Here is a 21,499-nt window from a genome sequence, read left to right on the forward strand (position 1 = left end):
ATGCCCAGGCCCGGGACCTGAGAGGCTCTCGTTGGCCTGACGATGGATGGGGGAATCTGTCCATCATGGTTTCTCTCAGTTTCTCATTTTCCCCATCTTGTTCAGTTTTCCACATCTTTCACATCCGTTGGCAATTTTTAAAAAAATCCTCATGAAAATTCATCAGCATTTTAGTGTAAATTTCTCCTAAATATACACAATTTTGTATGCAATTTCACCTAATATAATACCTTTTTGTATCTTGTTTTCATGAATATATGCATTTATATGCACATGTTACACCAGAATATGCATTTTTCTACATTGCTTGGTTGGAGAACCTCACAGAAAATTTGGAGAAGTGCCAATTTCAAAGGATGACTGTGTTTAGGTTTGCACGTTATGCAAATTAGGTAAGCGCACCTTGAAATGTGAACTGAATCAAATTTCTCCCCCAGCCCTAGGCCTGACCTGGTGCCACTCACTGCCCTCAGCTGTTTTATCAGTGGGTTGGTAGTGATGCCACTTTCGAATAGGAACATAGCTTAGGCCCATTCACAGCGGCTGCCGGCCATCTTTACTTATCCAAAACATAATCCCCCAGACTATCGAAATATACAACTTACAGATTTCATATCTTTAGGCTTGGGCTTTGCATTTTGGGTAAATTAAGCTTGACTTCCATATCAAAGTAGCACCACCACCTGACTGCCATTAAAATGCCACCTGGGGGCCAGCAAAGGGGGCGCTGAGTGGTACTGCTGTGGCAGCAGCAGCAGGAAAGATACTCTGCCATCATGGCTATATATGTATATGTATGGCTATATATGTATGTTTGGTTCATTGGTGGCACTGTGACGAGGGCCCCCTGGAGTCTGGTGCGAGCCCTACAAATACCTTCTCACCCCCAGGGGGTACCAGGGTGAAGGAGGAAGTTGAACAGGTTTTCCTAGGATGGGAGTCTCACAAGGTGGGTGCCATCACCACAAACACCCTGCCTTGACCCTCTGCAGACCTAAAAAACAGAAACAGGGGGATTATGGAGCCAGGAGACACGGGTAGGGTGCAAGGGAAAGTCAGGACCATATGGGAGGAGACAATTCCTAAGATGCAGAGGACCAACCTGTATTGCAATTATCCTATCACTTTGTTATCCAAGAGTGCATAGGATAAGGGGGGGAATGTTTTCAATCTGAAGGCCATATTTCCTCCTGGGGTTGCATGCCAGTGGCGGGCGAGGCCAGACCAAAAAGTGGGTGGACCAATGGGTATGACTCTTACCTTTTTGTACAGTGGGCTACATCCAGCCATGCACAAGTCTGAGGTTTCTACATGGAACACAGGAAGCTGCCCTTGCTCCATTTAGCTCAGTACAGTCTGCACTGACTGGCAGTGGCTCTCCAGGGTTTCAGGCAGGGGATCTCTCCCAGCCCTACCTGGAGATGCTGGGAACTGAACCAGGGACCTTCTGCATACAAGGCAGATGCTCTCCTGCTGAGACACAGCCCCTTCCCACATGAACATCCATCCTCCATCCATCCAAACAAAAGGCATTATCACAGTTTGAGGAGACGTTCCAGCCAGGCAAAAGCACTTGCAGAGGGCATATGGAGTATCCTTGTAGGGTATGTCCAAGGAAGAATCCCAAGGGCCAACCGGAGTGGCCTGGAGGGTTGCATTTGACTTTCAGGCCTGAGGTCCCCCATGCCAGCATAGCATCCCATCTGTCGGTAATAATATCCAGCCCAGCCCACTTCTCATGTTCAAATGCATGTGCGGGGAATTGTCCTCACTTTTCCTTGCTCCTGAACTCCACAATCCCCTGAAGGTCTCAAAAAGCTTTATGTGCAGGTAGCTGAGCTTTCTTTGTGTGCACGGTAGCACAAAAGGCCGGCTTCCTGTCCATGTGTGCAGTTGAGCATGAATGCTTATTGTCCAGACCTTCAGCTGAATGCGAGGAAGTTGGGAGGCTCCTGCTCCTCCCATCTTCTGACCATGTGATAGTCACCTGAACAGGGTTCCTTGCTAATACGTCTAGGTTTTCCAGACTAGAAACAGTAACTTTTGTTTCCGTCTAGAATCAGGGCTGCTCAGGAATTCTAGTTGAGCTCACACAATGGTTTATTCAGCTTAGTTGTTCTTTTTAGCTTCTCTTGGCTAACAGGTTGTTTGTTCAACGAGCTGTAAACAAATTTTTGCAATATGGATTTCTTTCACATCTTACACATGGTGCTTGCAATCTGTCAGCTTGAAAGTGGGCATGAATCCACCCCAGACAGAAGGAAACTACAGGGCATGAATATCCAGAACCTGTTTTGAATTCTCTAAGCAATATTCAGCAACAGACATAGCTAGTGATTTTGCTCAGAGAGGGATACAGTGTGGAACTCTGAAATGAGTGAATGAATATAAGCATGCTTAACCCTGCTCTTCAACCAAGAACGCCCCCACAGCAGCTTACAGATCAATGACCAGCATCTCGAGGCATGGCTGAAACCACAGAGAGTCATTGCCAGTCAGCATATACAGGGATGGGGGAATCTTTTTAAGCCTGAAGGCTGCTTTCACAGAATCATAGAATAATAGAGCTGGAAGGCACCTATTAGTCCAACCCCCTGCTCAAAGGAATCAAAGTTAAAGCATCCCTATAGAATTCTTTTTTTAAAAAAAGCGTTCTGGTGGCAATTTAATTTAGTTTGATTCAGACTCTAGGGCTGACACCCAATGAAAGACACCTTAGATAACACATGAGTTTTCGTTAATTAATCAAATTAATTCATCAAAAGGTCTGCATATTTGCAGGTGAATAACATAACAGCTTGAAAGAAAGAAAGAAGCAAACTTTACTTTTCTGAGATGATGCACACACATCTGAGGAGCGTAATTCCCTCATGCGTAAGGGGAAAGGGGGATTCTGCCAAGGTAGACCTTGTCTGTCCCCCACCCCCTGCCACACTATATAGTTTGGGAAGTTGTTTGTATCTCTTTGTCTGTTCACGATGTATTTGGACACCTCTTGTGATATCTCAGGGGTTGCCAATCTTTTGGGGCCTGTGGAGACATTTGCAAACCAGAGAAACTGTCATGGGCGCTGCACACACACCATCACACATTCCATTGGCTACGACAGAATTCTTCTTTCAAGCTGAACTTCAGCAGGGAGGGGTAAGGGGTAGGAGAGGGACCCCGAGGGCACCAAGGAAGGGCTCTGGGGACACATCTGCTCCTGCAGGCACCATGCTGGCAACCTCTGAGATACCACAACCGCAATTTCATGATGGTTTCTGAGAACAAGGAGCAGGTTTTTGACCACGTTTGGATACAATTTGAATCAAGTTGGCAGACTGAATCTTTCAAACCTGGACTGGTTTTAACCAAAGGTAAGATATCATAAACAAATTTTGCATGATGGTTCCTGAGATGAAAGAGCAGGTTTTCATCTATGCTTGGATACAATTGGACACCATATTGAACCAAGATGACAGATGGAACCTTTCACAATTGTGTTCTGTTGTTGTTTCTTATAATACCTGGGCAATCCTGGGCACTTTCAGCTGGTTTTATACAGTAATACCTCAGTTAACAAAGTACAAGTGTTCCTAGACAAGACTTCTTTAACAGAATCTTTGGTACCAGAGGTAGGAAGGATATAACTTGTGCAAAAAGAACAGATGGAATAAAAAGGGAGGTGGAGTTGCACTGTATGTTAAAAATATATATCCCTGCACAGAAATACAGGAAGATGAGCTTGGTAGTTCCACCAAGAGTATCTGGATTAAAATTAATGGGGCAAGTAATAAAAGGAATGTGGTGCTTGGAGTCTATTACCGACCACCCAATCAAGGAGAAGACGAGAATGTAACTTTTGAAAAGCAAATTGCCGATGTATCAAGGAGTCATGACTTAGTAGTAATGGGGGACTTCAATTATCCTGATATCTGTTGGGAGACAAATTCTGCCAAACACGGCCCCTCCAAGAAATTTCTGATTTGTGTTGGAGATAACTTTCTCTTACAGCAAGTGGAGGAAGCAACCAGAGGATCAGCTATCCTGGACTTGATTCTAACCAATAGAGATGATTTGGTGGATGAAGTGGCAGTTACAGGAACTCTGGGGGAAAGTGACCACACCATACTCGAATTCTTGATTTTAACAGAAGCAAAAGCTGAGAGTAGCCATACACGGACCTTGGACTTCAGGAAAGTTGAATTCAATAAACTCAGAACTATTGTAAGTATGGTTCCATGGCAAGTGACCCTAATGAGAAAAGGAGTCCAAGATGGGTGGGAGTTTCTAAAAAAGGAAATTCTAAGAGCGCAATGGCAAGAAATTCCAACAACGAAAAAAGGGGGGAAACAGCAGAAGAAGCCAATGTGGCTTCACAAAAAGCTTAGAGGTGACCTGAAAACAAAAAGGAAACATGCAGGAAGTGGAAAGAAGGCCAGGCCACAAAGGAAGAGTACAGGCAGGTATCACGGAATTGCAGGGATGGTGTCAGGAAGGCTAAAGCTGAGAATGAGCTGAGGTTAGCGAGGGATGCTAAAAGCAACAAAAAAGCTTTCTTCAGGTACATCCATAGTAAAAGACAGAGAAAAGAAATGGTGGCACAGCTACTCAATGAGGACGGCAAAATGATAACAGATGACAAAGAAAAGGCAGAAGTGCTTAATTCCTACTTTGGCTTTGTCTTCTCCCAAAAGAGGGTCTATGACCCTCCTGGGAAACATGAAGTCAAAGGGGCAGGATTGGAGCTTGAGCTTGACAGACAAATGGTCAAGGAATACCTAATCACTTTGAACGAAGTCAAATCTGCAGGGCCCGATGAACTGCATCCTAGAGTATTGAAGGAACTGGCTGAAGAACTCTCAGAACTGCTTTCTATTATCTTTGCGAAATCGTGGAGGACTTTTGAAGTGCTGGATGACTGGAGGAGAGCGAATGTCGTCCCTATCTTCAAAAAGGGCAAAAAGGAGGAACCGGGGAACTACAGACCAGTCAGCCTAACATCAATCCCTGGAAAAACTCTGGAGCAGATTATAAAGCAGTCAATCAGTAAGCACCTTGAAAACAATGCAGTGATTACTAGGACCCAACATGGATTCATGAAGAACGAATCCTGCCAAACTAATCTTATCTCATTTTTTGATCGGGTAACCTCCAGACTGTGGGAACGCTGTGGACATAATATATCTCGACTTCAGCAAAGCTTTTGGCAAAGTGCCCCATGATATTCTGATTAGCAAGCTAGCTAAATGTGGGCTGGATGGAACAACTATCAGGTTGGATCCACAGCTGGCTCCAGAATCGTACTCAAAGAGTGCTTATCAATGGTTCCTTCTCAAACTGGGCGGAAGTAACAAGTGGGGTACCACAGGGCTCAGTCCTGGGACCAGTGCTCTTCAACATTTTTATTAACAACTTGGATGAGGAGGTACAGAGCATGTTTATCTAATTTGCAGATGATACAAAATTGGGGGGCATAGCTAATACCGTGGAAGACAGAAACAAAATTCAAAGGGACCTTGATAGGCTGGAGCATTGGGCTGAAAACAACAGAATGAAATTCAACAGGGATAAATGCAAAGTTCTACACTTAGGAAAAAGAGACCAAATTCAGAGTTATAAGATGGGGGATACCTGGCTCAGCAATATGACATGTGTGAAGGATCTTGGAATTGACATTGATCACAAGCTAAATATGAACCAACAGCGTAATGTGGCTGCAAAAAAGGCAAATGCTATATTAGGCTGCATTAACAGAAGTATAGTTTCCAAATCGCGTGAAGTATTAGTTCCCCTCTATTCACCACTGGTTAGGCCTCATCTTGAATACTGCATCCAGTTCTGGTTTCCGCAATTCAAGAAGAATGCAGACAAACTGGAACGGGTTCAAAGGAGGGCATCAAGGATGATCAGGGGACTGGAAACCAAGCCCTATGAGGAGAGACTGAAAGAACTGGGCATGTTTAGCCTGGAGAAGAGAAGTTTGAGGGGAGATATGATAGCACTTTTCAAGTACATGAAAGGTTGTCACATAGAGGAGGGCCAGGATCTCTTCTCGATCATCCCAGAGTATAGGACACGGAATAATGGGCTCAAGTTGCAGGAAGCCAGATTTCGACTGGACATCAGGAAAAACGTCCTAACTGTTAGAGCCATATGGCAATGGAACCATTGACCTCGAGAGGTAGTGGGCTCTCCGACACTGGAGGCATTCAAGAGGCAGCTGGACAGCCATCTGTTGGGAATGCTTTGATTTGGATTCCTGCATTGAGCAGGGGGTTGGACTTGATGGCCTTATAGGCCCCTTCCAACTCTACTATTCTATGATTCTATGAATCATATGGAAAGAATAGGGATAGGTTCCTACACCACAAAAAAGAAGAGCAGCTCAACATATTTCACCAAACGTTTCATTCAAAACTAACAATACACGTGTCCAAAATGAAACAACCAGGTCAGGTAAGGCTTGCATACAGGGCACTTGAAAGCTTCTTCCAAAATGCATCCAGGGATGCCTGCCTTGCCTTTTTGCCTTTATCATGTAGCATCTTGCTATAGCAATCTGAAGCTTTGAGCACAGTTCTCCTTTCCATACACTCAAGCAGGAAGGCAAGGGGCAGCCACCGCCCTGTGCTTGCTCTCTCTCTCTGTCATCGTCCTTTACACTCGAGCAGATGCTTCTGCAGTAAACAGTAAACAGTGTTTCCAGGGCACTGGAAGCACTGTTTATTGCGGAGGAGCTGGCACCATCCGGGAAGGATTGCCATTCCAGCCACATGTGAGAGAGCTGCCTGCAGCACCCACAATTCTATGTTAGAAGGAAGTTAATCTCCCCTTTCTTAACTGCTTTGCCTAAGGGCAATCCTGCCAATTTGGTGACGATCTGTTTAAGTGATGTGTCATCTTATGTCACCACTAATGTCGCAACGTTGTTTCTCATTACAATGCAAATTAGGAAATGTTGTCAGCCCGCTCCTTAAAGAATTATCTATGGGCTTTAGGAATTCTGGTGGTTTCGTCTCTTAAGTATTTTAATCCTCCATACTGTATGTTTTTTTAATATGTGGTCTGTGACCGTAATAAATGATTCGTATTCGTACTATGTCAGAGTGTGCGCCAAAAAAGGTTGGATTAAAAGGAGCTTCTTTCCCAGAGGATTTGTTAACTGAGGTAATACTGTATAAGTTCTTGCATTAAAGTTCCACCTAATTACTTTGCAGGGCCTTTTTAGAGCCTCTCCAGGCACTGTGGTGTGTGCGTTTTGCAGGTGCGTTCTGCTACGTGTCATTGATACAACAGAACTCTCTTAGTGGTGGATTTATACTGAACTGTTCACCCATCATTTTGCTTTATTAATTGTCTGCTGTGCTTCCCCAATGTTATCATATTATTGCTGCCTGAAGGAGCACACTTCCACTGCAGCAGTCCTGAAACATTTGATGTATGAAAAGTTACAGGATGTCAGCGAGATGCTACATGCGCTGACTGAAAATGAAGCAGGATGTCTGTCCTGAAACTTCTGCAGGTGCAAACAGTATTGAAAGCAGTATTGCCTGATAGCATCATGAGCACAGTTCACCCTGATTGCACCACAAACAGGATGGCTGGAGGGACCCATAATCAAAGACAAGGTTTTTAATTGATTAAACCAGGCTTTTCCAGCCTGGTGCCTTACAGATGTTTTAGACTACAATTCCCATCAGCCTCTGCCAAGTGCTGGCTGAGGCTGATGGAAGTTGTAGTCTATCTGGATGACTCCAAGCTGGGAAGGGGTGGGATCAAACCTGGCAACTCTATTTTTTCTTTTTTGTGTGGAAGGGTTAAAAAGACACTTTTCTTGCTCTATACACCTTGCCTAAGGATAACTTTTTATCTTTGAGAATACATTTGCACTTTCCTTGTTAAATGACATTGCTTACCTGGGCCAGAGGCATAAACATATAATTAACATCTTCGTACTGAACAGATGCAAATGGCCTTTTTTAAACACACACACACACTGAAGTACATGCCATGCAGCATCTTCTACAAGCAATTGCTGTGTATTTGTTTTCAGCTGTGGTTATTGTTATTTTTGCATTTATTGCAGTTTAGTAGCTCTACACTGCCCAGGAGTCCTTAGCACAAACAGAGAAATATTCTGGTGAGGGAAGCTAAACTGTTAGCATTAATCAAAATGGAAGTCTGGTTCCATTTGTATTTACAAGGAATTAATTGGCTTTAATTTCCTGTCCTTTGTACAATCATGTGTATAATTTAAACCTTTTGTGCTTTTGCATGTTCTACATTTCAGCTTCCATACAGCAGCAACAACAGTCAGAATGGATGGAGCAATCCCCTTGCCAGCTTGAAACAATGCAGGCATTTTTTTTTAATGTATCTCAAAAATATGTCAGGAGTGGACAAACTGTCTGGAGCAACTGTTTGTAGCTACCCCCATTTGGGAATCTGACAAAGTCTCTTATCTAATGTCTCCTCTGTAGGATTTTTAAACTTTTGTGTGAGGATACTGAGTAGGTGCACAATCCAGCAGCCAATTCTTCTGTGCAAATTCCACTGTAAGGAGTCAGACCTGAACAGGCTTTAGGGATGGATGAATTGTGACAATTTCAGTTCTCTAAGTTTCTGATTTTCTTCTGAACCAGAAGAACTATGGACTGAAGTCAGGGACATTGTCAGGGAAGAATGCAAAAGGACAATACCTCTAGTTAAAAAGACAGAAAGGCCTCGATGGATGACTGACGAAACTCTTAAAATGGTTAAAGAGAGAAGGAAAGCAAAAGCAAGAGGAGATAGAAACATGGTCAGAACCCTTAATGCAACAACAGAGCGACTAGTAAATAAGGACAAAGAGAACTATTACAATCGTTATTGTAGAGAAACAGAAGAGGGCAACAAAAAGGGAAGAACAAGAGCCCTATTCCAAAAGATTAGAGAAATGAAAGGGAAATTTAAACCAAGAGTAGGGATGTTGAATAATCAACAGGGGAACACACTGAGTGACCAACATGAAATAAGAGGAAGATGGAAGCAATACACTGAAGAACTCTATAAAAGAGATGCCAGGATGACAGATTCATTCACGGAGGAACCGTATGAGGAAGAACCAGAAATTTTAGAATGTGAGGTGAAAGCTGCTCTTAAAATACTTGGAAGAAACAAATCACCAGGAATAGATGGCATACCAATAGAGTTGCTACAAGCTACTGAGACTGAATCTGTCCAAATTTTGACAAACATTTGTCAACAAATAGGGAAAACTAAACAATGGCCCACAGACTGGAAGCGTTCAATATATATCCCAATTCCAAAGAAAAGGGATTCCAGGGAATGCAGTAATTATCGAGCTATTGCCTTAATATCCCATGCAAGTAAAGTAATGCTCAAGATTCTACAACAAAGGCTCTTACCATATATGGAGCGAGAAATGCCAGACGTCCAAGCTGGATTTAGAAAGGGAAGAGGCATCAGAGATCATATTGCAGACATATGTTGGATAATGGAACGGACCAAGGAATTTCAGAAGAAAATCACCCTATGCTTGATAGATTACAGCAAAGCCTTTGACTGTGTAGATCATGAAAAACTATGGAATGCTTTAAAAGAAATGGGAGTACCACAGCATCTGATTGTCCTGATGCGCAACCTATACTCTGGACAAGAGGCTACTGTAAGAACAGAATATGGAGAATATGGAGAAAGGGTGTGAGACAGGGGTGTATTTTATCACCCTATCTGTTTAATCTATACGCAGAACATATCATACGAAAAGTGGGATTGGACCAAGATGAAGGAGGTGTGAAAATTGGGGGGAGAAATATCAGTAATTTAAGATATGCAGACGATACCATACTACTAGCAGAAACTAGTAATGATTTGAAACTAATGCTGATGAAAATTAAAGAGGAAAGCACAAATGCAGGACTACAGCTGAACATCAAGTAGACTAAAGTAATGACAACAGAAGATTTATGTAACTTTAAAGTTGACAATGAGGACATTGAACTAGTCAAGGTTTATCAATACCTCGGCCCCGTCATTAACCAAAATGGAGACAATAGTCAAGAAATAAGAAGAAGAATAGGTCTGGGGAGGGCAGCTATGAGAGAACTAGAAAAGGTCCTCAAATGCAAAGATGTATCACTGAACAATAAAGTGAGGATCATTCAGACCATGGTATTCCCGATCTCTATGTATGGTTGTGAAAATAGACAGTGAAAAAAGCTGATAAGAGAAAAGTCAATTCATTTGAAATGTAGTGTTGGAGGAGAGCTTTGCAGATACCATGGACTGCGAAAAAGACAAATAATTGGGTGTTAGAACAAATTAAACCAGAACTGCCACTAGAAGCTAAAATGATGAAACTGAGGTTATCATACTTTGGACACATCATGAGAAGACCTGATTCACTAGAAAAGACCATAATGCTGGGAAAAACAGAAGGGAGTATAGAAAGAGGAAGGCCAAACAAGAGATGGATTCATTCCATAAAGGAAGCCACAGACCTGAACTTACAAGATCTGAACGGGGTAGTTCATGACAGATGCTCTTGGAGGTCACTGATTCATAGGGTCACCATAAGTCGTAATCGACATGAAGGCACATAACAACAACAAATTTCTTATTTATTGATTTTAAGATCCTCATGGAAATAAGTCAGCATTTTATTGTGGATTTCTCTAAATAAGCATATTTTTGTATGCAGTTTTGGCTAACATACAAATTTTTGCAGCCAATTCCCCTAATTCTGTATGTTATTTTTACTAAAATATGAGCTTTTATGCACCTTTCATCTTAAAAATATGCATTTTTGTACATATTGTTTGGGCTGGAGAATGGCTTCGCAAAATCTGGACAAGTGCAAATTTTAAAGGATAGTTGGATTTCAGGTCATGTATTTGTTTGAGAAATGCAAATCAGGTAGACTCTTGTTAAAATGCAAATAAAATTGAATTTCTCCTCCATTCCTAACAAGCGTCCATTCATTTTCATAGGGCTTGTGGAAGAGAACTTTTCATTGGTTTTATTTATTTATTTATTACATTTCTATCCCACCCTTCCTCCCAGAAGGAGCCCAGGGCTGCAAACAAAAACATTAAAATACTCTAAAAGATCTTAAAAACAAAAGACTTTAAAACATATTAAAACAAAACACCTTTTTAAAAAAGCCTTAAAAACATCTAAAAAAGTAATTCCAACACAGATTCAGACTGGGATAAGGTCTCTACTTAAAAGGCTTGTTGAAAGAGGAAGGTTTTCAGTAGGCACCAAAAAGATAACAGAGATGGTACCTGATTCCAAAGTGTTGGTGCCACAACGCTAAAGGTCCGCTTCAGGTATCGACTGGGTATATAAGGGTTCATTCTTAACTTCAGGGAGCAACCCTAACACCCTGATGTTTAGGGGTATATGTGTGTGTGAGAGAGTGGGTGGGTGAGTGAAGATGAAGCACAAGCCAGCAGAGAGGAATGCTGCCGACAGGGAGACCTACTGAACCTCAAAATGCAGCATTTCATTCAAGGATTCGCTGGAGCCTATACTAACTAACATGGGTGTGGTCCAATCCAGGCCCATCTGCTGCACCAGACTGGAGCTGCTGCACCAAGATGGCTGGCAGGAGCTGCCAGGGCTTTGGATTCAGTGATGGCTACATCACGTTGACGGTCACCCAGGCAGGGTTAGGACTGCTCTGGCCAGTCTCTAAAGAGATGGTGAACACCAAGATGTGAGTGTGTTGGTGTTGGTTACCCCATTACCAGTTTTTGTGTCATTGTCATCTCAATATTAGAACTTGCAACCCAATTAAAGAAATGTGTAGTTGACTATCTCGCCTTTAACTGATTCATAAATTAACATTGCTAATTTTCTTCATTTCCTTTATAACAACACACCAGACAAGCATTCACAGAAAATAAGTGTGTGCCCTTAACTCTCAATCCCAAATATTAAAACTTGGCTTTCATTTTGTTTTGTTAAACTATGTAAGCTTCCCTAGGAATGTTTTACACTAGAGGGCAGGGCATAAATTCATACAGCAAAGTATTAATTGATTAACCAATCAATTACATCTATTAAAACTTGTAGCTTACAACAGGCAAGAAAACTGCCTTTTTTCCAAGTCATACCTTTGGCTCATCCACTCCATCCATTTAACATACATTTAAAGCACATGGCTTCCCTCAAAGAATCCTGGGGGAATCCTGTAGTTTACTTCTCCCAGAGCTACAATTCCCAACATCCTTAACAAACTCAGTTCCGAGGATTCTTTGGGGAAGCCATGATGTACGGTATGGTTGTGACCCCAGCACTCTCTGCTATAGCCAGCAGCTGCCCTCCAAGGTCTCATCAAAAGGTCTTTTCTCAGTTCTGTCCCCTAAGATTCTTTAAGCTGAGATGCCAGGGAGGGACTCTGGGTTTCCCGCTGCTTGTGCGCTACCACTGGGCCAAAGGTTACACCGAATTCCATGCTCCTCTCCTCCTCCTTTCTCAGGAGGTCTGGTCAGGACCCTGAAGAACTGCTGCCATTAAGAATAGACGACACGGAACAAAATGGGCTTGGTATACGGTAGCTTCAGAGGCATTGTGGAAGGGCCAGAGATCAGAGGCAGAGCACCTGCTTTGCATGCAGATTGCAGGTGCAATCCCCAGCATTTCCAGGTAAAGCTCAGAAAGACTCCTGACTGAAACCCTGGAAAGCCATGGGCAGTCTGTGTGGAGCTAGGTGGACCAATGGTCTGACTTGGTATAGGGAAGCTTTCTCTCAGATTTTGCTGCTTAAGTTCTGGAGAACTGCATCAAGGAGGTGTCATGGCTCCAGAATATACAGGAAGGGCTGTAGCTCAGTGGTGGAGCTTCTGCTATGCATGCAGAAGGCACCAGGTTCAATCCCATCTTCACTTAGGGCTGGGGAAAACTCCCTGTTCAAAATAATAGGCCAACGGTCTGCCTCAGCACGTGGCAGCTTCCTCTGTCCCTAAAATGGAATGTCAAATTGTGTGTTGCAGACAGGCCAACTGTACCCATGTGATATATACCCTAGCTTCCTTTACACATGTGGAGAGATCTCCGTGCTAGAAGTAAAAGTGGGACCACATTGCTGGACCCCAGCTCTGGTGTCCCATGCCTCCCCCCCATCCACGCACTGAGCATGGATGTCTGAGAAGAAAAGCCTATACACACAGGCCTCTACATGCATATGCTTCCATGGGATCTGGAACCCCAATTCATGTGGAAACTTACATGTGCAGGTTTACCTTCTTCAGACATCCACACGCAGTACATGGATGGGATGCCCTGGACAGTCATGGCTTCACAGGTGGAGTCAGCAGCGCAGCTCCACTTCCCTTTCTGGTGAATGTCACATTCTGAAGCAGCTGTGTTTACACTTAGCAGGAACAGATGTTGCTCATGCCTTCCACTGAACACACAACACATGGAATATATATTCATGCTGCAGGTTCACTTCTGGACCGTAAGATCTGAAAGGGCCCTGATACCTTACCTGAGACGTAGAATTTGATGCTTCTTTCTTCGGTGCCTACTTTGTTGGAAGCCACGCAGAAATAGACCCCTGAGACATTGCTTGCTGTGGTTTCCAGGGTACTTATGACCTGCCATGTGGGAAAAGAGAAAAGACAGCATGGTTGTGTTTAGGTTTCCTGCGAAAGAAGTCTCTCCATATATATAAATGCAAAGCGTGCAGTTGCTGCGTTCTTTGTTTTAGAATAAAACAGACTTGGCATCCCATTAGAGCGTTTTTAGTTCTTTCATCCCATCATTTCGAGCCTGATCAAGCATTTCCTTTGGTTGATTTCTCTCCATCTAACAGGAGACTGCACTCTGATCTAGGTAACCATCAAATATGAAATCCTGAGTGTATTAAAAAAAAGAGACTTCAAAATTAGATGCCACAGCAAGATATTCACAACAGTAGGACATCCACATTGGAACAGGACTGCAAGCATTAATAGATGGGATTGGTAAATCAGGGCTGGGAACCATTTTCTATCTGAGGGCCAAAACCTTCCAATGGCCACATGCCAGTGGTGGCCAGGGCCCTGGGGTGTAGCAGAGTCCCTATGTCTCCAGCATTGTACAAGCCAATCAACATGGAGAGGAGCGTGTTAGCCACTGAGAAAAAATTTTCTAATATGCTTCCTTATCTTTTCCCACTATTGAAGCCAATCAGAGTAAAAGGAGGTAAGAGAGCCACTGAGAAGCTAATACACTCCCTTTCCATGTTGATTGGCTTCTAGGGAAGGACTGAGGAGTGTGAAGATGGTGATGGACAGCAAGCAAGCGAGGGGGCATGGCTCTGAGAGGGCATGGCATGACTATCAAGGGACACTGTACTTTTGGGTTTGCCACTACACTACTGCTGGGGCCAGAGGGAAATTGTGTGGGACAAAGGATGCCATTCATACCTTTGTACAGTTGGCTCCCTTCTAGCCATGTAAAGGACAGAGGTTTCTCTACCAACACAAGGAAGTAAGGAGAGAAAGAAGGGAGCAAGAAAGAGGAAAAAATATATCCCAGCACATGGGAATGGGGGAGAAATTTATTGAATCTATCAAATTCACACTTTCTGAAACAGGAGAATCGAAACACAGCCATCTTTCAAAATTCACACTTATCCAAACTTGCAGTTTCATATATTTTTGGGACCCTAAACCCTATTTTCTGTAGGTTTTTCTTTTTAAATATTGTGATTTCAAGTTGTTTTTAATGATGTATTTTAAACAGTTGTAACCCATCCTAGGACCTCAGAGTGAAGGACAGCCTCCAACCAATGTTTACAAAAATGCTTATATGAGAAGGAAACGTGCATGCGATTGGATATATCAGTGAAAATAACTAATCAGATGATTACATTAGGAAAAATTGCTTGCAAACATGTGTACATTAGTCAAAACTGCATAAAATGTGTTTATTTGCACAGCACAGAGTATACAAGTAGACTTGGCATACTTTGCCAAGGGATATTATGGAGAGACTAAGGCTATGTACACACCATACATTTAAATACACCTCCTCCCTTCAAAAAAGAATCCTGGGAACTGTAGTTTTACCCCTCACAGAGCTACAATTCCCAGCACCTTTAGCAAACTACAGTTCCCAGGATTTTTTCTTTTTGCGGCGGCGGGGAATATGTTTTAAATGCATGGTGTGTATGCATAAGAACATAAGAAGAGCCTGCTGGATCAGGCCAGTGGCCCATCTAGTCCAGCATCCTGTTCTCACAGTGGCCAACCAGGTGCCTGGGGGAAGCCCGCAAGCAGGACCCGAGAGCAAGAACACTCTCCCCTCCTGAGGCTTCCGGCAACTGGTTTTCAGAAGCATGCTGCCTCTGACTAGGCTGGCAGAGCACAGCCATCACGGCTAGTAGCCATTGATAGCCCTGTCCTCCATGAATTTGTCTAATCTTCTTTTAAAGCCATCCAAGCTGGTGGCCATTACTGCATCTTGTGGGAGCAAATTCCATAGTTTAACTATGTGCTGAGTAAAGAAGTATTTCCTTTTGTCTGTCCTGAATCTTCCAACATTCAGCTTCTTTGAATGTCCACGAGTTCTAGTATTACGAGAGAGGGAGAAGAACTTTTCTCTATCCACTTTCTCAATGCCATGCATAATTTTATACACTTCTATCATGACCCGCCTTTTCTCTAAACTAAAAAGCCCCAAATGCTGCAACCTTTCCTCATAAGGGAGTCGCTCCATCCCCTTGATCATTCTGGTTGCCCTCTTCTGAACCTTTTCCAACTCTATAATACCCCTTTTGAGATGAGGCGACCAGAACTGTACACAGTATTCCAAATGCGGCCGCACCACAGATTTATACAACGGCATTATGATATCGGCTGTTTTATTTTCAATACCTTTCCTAATTATCGCTAGCATGGAATTTGCCTTTTTCACAGCTGCCGCACACTGGCTCGACATTTTCATCGTGCTGTCCACTACAACCCCGAGGTCTCTCTCCTGGTCGGTCACCACCAGTTCAGACCCCATGAGCGTATATGTGAAATTAAGATTTTTTGCTCCAATATGCATAATTTTACACTTGTTTATATTGAATTGCATTTGCCATTTATCCGCCCATTCACTCAGTTTGGAGAGGTCTTTTTGGAGCTCTTCGCAATCCCTTTTTGTTTTAACAACCCTGAACAATTTAGTGTCGTCAGCAAACTTGGCCACTTCACTGCTCACTCCTAATTCTAGGTCATTAATGAACAAGTTGAAAAGTACAGGTCCCAATACCGATCCTTGAGGGACTCCACTTTCTACAGCCCTCCATTGGGAGAACTGTCCGTTTATTCCTACTCTCTGCTTTCTGCTTCTTAACCAATTCCTTATCCACAAGAGGACCTCTCCTCTTATTCCATGACTGCTAAGCTTCCTCAGAAGCCTTTGGTGAGGTACCTTGTCAAACGCTTTTTGAAAGTCTAAGTACACTATGTCCACTGGATCACCTCTATCTATATGCTTGTTGACACTCTCAAAGAATTCTAATAGGTTACTGAGACAGGACTTTCCCTTGCAGAAACCATGCTGGCTCTGCTTCAGCAAGGCTTGTTCTTCTATGTGCTTAGTTAATCTAGCTTTAATAATACTTTCTACCAGTTTTCCAGGGACAGAAGTTAAGCTAACTGGCCTGTAATTTCCGGGATCCCCTCTGGATCCCTTTTTGAAGATTGGTGTTACATTTGCCACTTTCCAGTCCTCAGGCACGGAGGAGGACCCAAGGGACAAGTTACATATTTTAGTTAGCAGATCAGCAATTTCACCTTTGAGTTCTTTGAGAACTCTCGGGTGGATGCCATCCGGGCCCGGTGATTTGTCAGTTTTTATATTGTCCATTAAGCTTAGAACTTCCTCTCTCGTTACCACTATTTGTCTCAGTTCCTCAGAATCCCTTCCTGCAAATGTTAGTTCAGGTTCAGGGATCTCCCCTATATCTTCCACTGTGAAGACAGATGCAAAGAATTCATTTAGCTTCTCTGCAATCTCCTTATCGTTCTTTAGTACACCTTTGACTCCCTTATCATCCAAGGGTCCAATTGTCTCCCTAGATGGTCTCCTGCTTTGAATGTATTTATAGAATTTTTTGTTGTTGGTTTTTATGTTCTTAGCAATGTGCTCCTCAAATTCTTTTTTAGCATCCCTTATTGTCTTCTTGCATTTCTTTTGCCAGAGTTTGTGTTCTTTTTTATTTTCTTCATTCGGACAAGACTTCCATTTTCTGAAGGAAGACTTTTTGCCTCTAAGAGCTTCCTTGACTTTGTTCGTTAACCATGCTGGCATCTTCTTGGCCCTGGTGGTACCTTTTCTGATCTGCGGTATGCACTCCAGTTGAGCTTCTAATATAGTGTTTTTAAACAACTTCCAAGCATTTTTGAGTGATGTGACCCTCTAAACTAATGTAGCAGCTCCTGTGTGCATGCAGGACTCTGCCACTTAAAGCTTCCTATGAGCAGAGATTGCTCCATTCTCAACAGTGTCAGGGAATCAGGGTTAATGGAGATATGTGTATTCCTCGGACTGAACAGAATGAAACCGTCTCTGCTCATGGAGAAAGTCCAAGAGTACATCAGTGCCCTGAGAAGCTTTGAATGGCACCTAGCAGCCTAAATCAAACAAGAGGTGTTTTGATTTTTCACACATCTTGTAACTGACCTTTAGGATAACTGGGTTCAAGACAGATCTACGAAAAAGAGAAGTGCTCTGTGCTCTAAATAAGTAGGGTGAACATCCGCCTCTAAAGCTTGGGGCCTGGCAGAAAAACTGCACTGTACTGGTAGCAATTTGCCACACTGTCTTTCTGGCTGATGGGAGAGAGAAGGTAACACAACAGCTTGCCTGCCTTAAATGAGAATAATGCTTTGACTAAGCAGCTAGCAGTGTCATTGAAGTTTGTTATCCCTTGGTTTGGCATTTGAACCTCTTTGGTTTGTAAATGTTCACCTTAAATATGTTAACAGCCCCCTGGTTTGGATTTTCATCCAAGGTGAAAAAGAACTCCTCCCTCCCAATCAACCACTTACCTGGCTTCTGTTTTGATAAGTGGCAATGACAAGGAGGAGCTCGCTCTCTCCCTCTGTCCCTAAACCAACCATCCCACCCACCAATCCAAGCACCAGGAGCCCTGGGAAATGCACTTTTCCCAGGGCACTTCACTTTCACAACTTCCAGAGCAGCAATAGCAGCTGGGGCAACACCAATTTCAAATCTGAATTGTAATAAAAAGAACTGTTTTGTGGTAGTGATGGTGGTTTTTAAATAGTTCTGTTTGCTGAACCCAATCATGAACCGAACCAGGTGGGGTGGTGTTGGTAGCAACTGGATTTGTTAAAGATGTTTTGTTTTGACCTTGCAGCTAACTCATCCTGCATGTTCAAAAACATTATTTAGGAAACCCAAGTAAGTTTCTCAAATGAATTGGTTAGAGTAAAGGAAGATAACAACTTGAAAGATAAGACTGAAAATTGTGTGTGTGTAGGGGGTAGTGGATGGTCTTAGGATGGTCTGAATCCTAGCAAGATGGAGGCGCTGTGGGTTGGTGGTTCCCGAGTTTGGATAATTGGTCAACTGCCTGCTTTGGATGGGGTTGTACTCCCTCTGAAAGAGCAGGTATGTAGTCTGGGGGTTCTCCAGGATCCATCTTTGTCACTAGAGGCCCAGGTGACCTCAGTGGCTAGGAATGCCTTTTACCAGCTTTGGCTGGTAAGGCAGCTGTGGATGTTTCTGGACCAGGATAGCCTGACCACTGTTGTCCATGCACTGATAACCTCCAGGATGGATTTCTATAATGTGCTCTATGTGAGGCTGCCCTTGAGGTTGGTCCAGAAGCTGCAGCTGGTACAAAATGTGGCGGCATGACTGCTCACTGGGGCAGGGTATCGATCAACATGTCACCCCGCTGCTGAAAGAATTGACTGGCTATCTATTAGCTACTGGGCCAAGTTCAAGGTGCTGGTTTTGGTGTACAAAGCCCTGTGCAACTTGGGAGCAGGATAAATTGTCTTACCCCTTCTATACCCAGTCGATCACTGTGCTCTGCAGGTGAGGGCTTCCTGAAGATACCATCTTATCAGGATGTCCGCTCTGCACAACATAGGAAGCAGACCTTTAGTGTGGCACCAACACTTTGAAACTCCCTCCCTTTAAATATTAGACAGGCACCATCTCTGTTATCTTTTTGGCGCCTACTGAAGACCTTCCTCTTTCAACAAGCCTTTTAAGTAGAGACCTTATCCCAGTCTGCATCTGTGCTGGAATTGCTTTTTAAGATGTTTTTAAAGTTGTTTTTTAAAAGATGTTTGTTTTAATATGTTTTAAAGTGTTTTGTTTTTAAGATGTTTTGAAGTGCTTTTAGTGCTTTTGTTTGCTGCCCTGGGCTCCTTCTGGGAGGAAGGGCAGGATACAAACTTAATAAATAAATAATAATAAATAGTACTTGATGCTGCAATCTCTTGAATAAAAGGCCCATGAAAGTGCAGGTTACAACTATAATAAATACTTTTTTAAAAATAAAAAGTGTTAGGGATCTCAAAAGGCTTTCAGTCTAGGTTTCTTGTGAGAGCTTTAAGAAAAACCAACCAGAGTCATCACCAATGTAAAAAGAGTTGTATGCATTTAGCTCACTAGCACTAACTTGTACCCCCTCCCACTTATTGCAGAGTTGGCTTTAAAAGACTGACTTAGGGTAGCTCCACACTTCACATGAGATAGGGAAGGATGTATCTGGCAATTCTGGTTCTCCAAGTATTGAACACTTTACCCTAGTTTTTGCATTTTTGTATATATCACTTGGCTGGAGAACTGCATTGCAAAATTCAGCAAAGTGTAAATTTTGAAGGATGGTTGTGTTTTCAGTTGGCTTCATCCATTTTGGCTCTTCTCCCCCTCCAATTTCCCCTCATACACCCTCCTTCTCTCTCTCTCTGCGCTCCCCCCCCCACAAAATGAGGTCAAGGCCTACATGGAATTAGGGAAAAGGCCACACTCCTATTCTAGAGTATAACTGAGTAAGCTGCCTTAATATTGAGTCCAACTATTAGTCCAGATAATTCAGTATCGTCTATGCTGACAGGCAGCAATTCTCCAGGGTTTCAGATGGGTTTTTTTCAGCCCTCCCTTGAGAGATACTGAAGATTGAACCTGGTACCTGTTGCATAGAAAACAGGTACTCTACCCAGTGGAGGCTGGTGGCTCTGATGTCAGTGGGGCAATGAATCTGCTCCGGGGTTTAGTCTGAACTTGCAAGAAGCTGTCCAAGGTACTGAAAGTTCAACTATAACCTGGACCAGATGCACTGTCCCACTGACATTGGAGCCACCAGTCTCCACTGACCCCATCCCTAGTTATAAGTATGATAAATACTTAAATAAAAAAAATGCTTTCAATCCAGGTCTCCTTTAGAAAGAGCAACCAGTCATCACCAACCTAACATTTCTATGAAAATGAGCCTAGTGTGTATTTTAGCTCAACAGCATTGACCTCCATCCCCTCCCACCTATTGCAAGAGTGGGCTTCAAAGGGTGACTCAGGATGGTTCTCCTCTTCACGTGAGATACATATTTGGAACATGTAGGTTGCTGTTACTCACCGCATACAAAAATGTTGAATGTACATATTATTTAAAGAGCTGCTCACATGTTTTGAAGGGGGGTGGACCCTGGGTAAACCAGGTTTCCCAGACACATGGAAACAGATGTTTAAAGATGCACAGGTGTTTAAACAAGTGTATATTTCCCGTTTTCCAAGTTTACTGTGGAAAATGAAGGTGTAACACTGGCAAGACATTCACCAAACCCATTTGCCGCATAACTGCTTTTAATAGCAAATAGCTCTAAGCCCAGAGATTGTGTGGGATTTCAGAGGGGAAATGAAAGATTGAGAGTGATTCTCTTTTAATAAGAAGAATTCTTTGAAATGATTATGCACCAGCCTTTCACTCAAGCTTATCTTGGCAAGTGTCTTAAGGAATAGTTTCAGTTCCCTGGCTGCTCAAGTCCTCTTTCAGTTGCCAAGAAAATAATGCCACACTTCTCTTATAATATCATATTGGTGTTACGTGTGTGTACGCACAAATCCATCTGTATATCAGGGCTGTGGAGTCGGCATGCCAAACCTTCGACTCCGATTCCTCTATTTTTCTACTGTCCGACTCCGACTCCACCCAAAATTGCTTCCGACTCCACAGCCCTGGAAAGGGCTGTAAATGTCTTTTTAAATTGGAAGCTCTCATAGGAGCATTTTTATCGCTGCCTGAATATGCGCTGATCTTGGCATCACAGCATTTGTCTTCATCTGGGTCCTGTGTCATACACTGACACACAAAATGTTTTCCGTCTTGAGTTATGGTGAAATGCTCAACTACAGCTGACTTCATGGGAAGCTTCTTTGACATTGTGAATTTATATTTTAAAAATTTTGTCAATCAAAATTTATTTTGAAGCCGGAGTCGGTACATTTCTACCAACTCCGACTCCACCCAAAATTGCTTCCGACTCCGACT

General features: G+C 43.0%; 1 protein-coding gene across 3 annotated transcripts in view; it reads right to left on the bottom strand.

The window, feature by feature from the left end:
• Positions 1 to 21,499, bottom strand: part of LOC133371179 (vascular endothelial growth factor receptor kdr-like) — a 344,491-nt gene that overhangs the window by 99,770 nt on the left and 223,222 nt on the right. For all 3 annotated transcript variants that reach the window (XM_061598328.1, XM_061598327.1, XM_061598329.1), the window contains exon 12: positions 13,484 to 13,592. In XM_061598328.1, coding sequence (XP_061454312.1) covers positions 13,484 to 13,592 — 109 coding nt within the window. The remainder of the gene's footprint in view (positions 1 to 13,483; positions 13,593 to 21,499) is intronic.

Source organism: Rhineura floridana, chromosome 16 (assembly GCF_030035675.1).
Source record: "Rhineura floridana isolate rRhiFlo1 chromosome 16, rRhiFlo1.hap2, whole genome shotgun sequence".
NCBI classification, from domain to species: domain Eukaryota; kingdom Metazoa; phylum Chordata; class Lepidosauria; order Squamata; family Rhineuridae; genus Rhineura; species Rhineura floridana.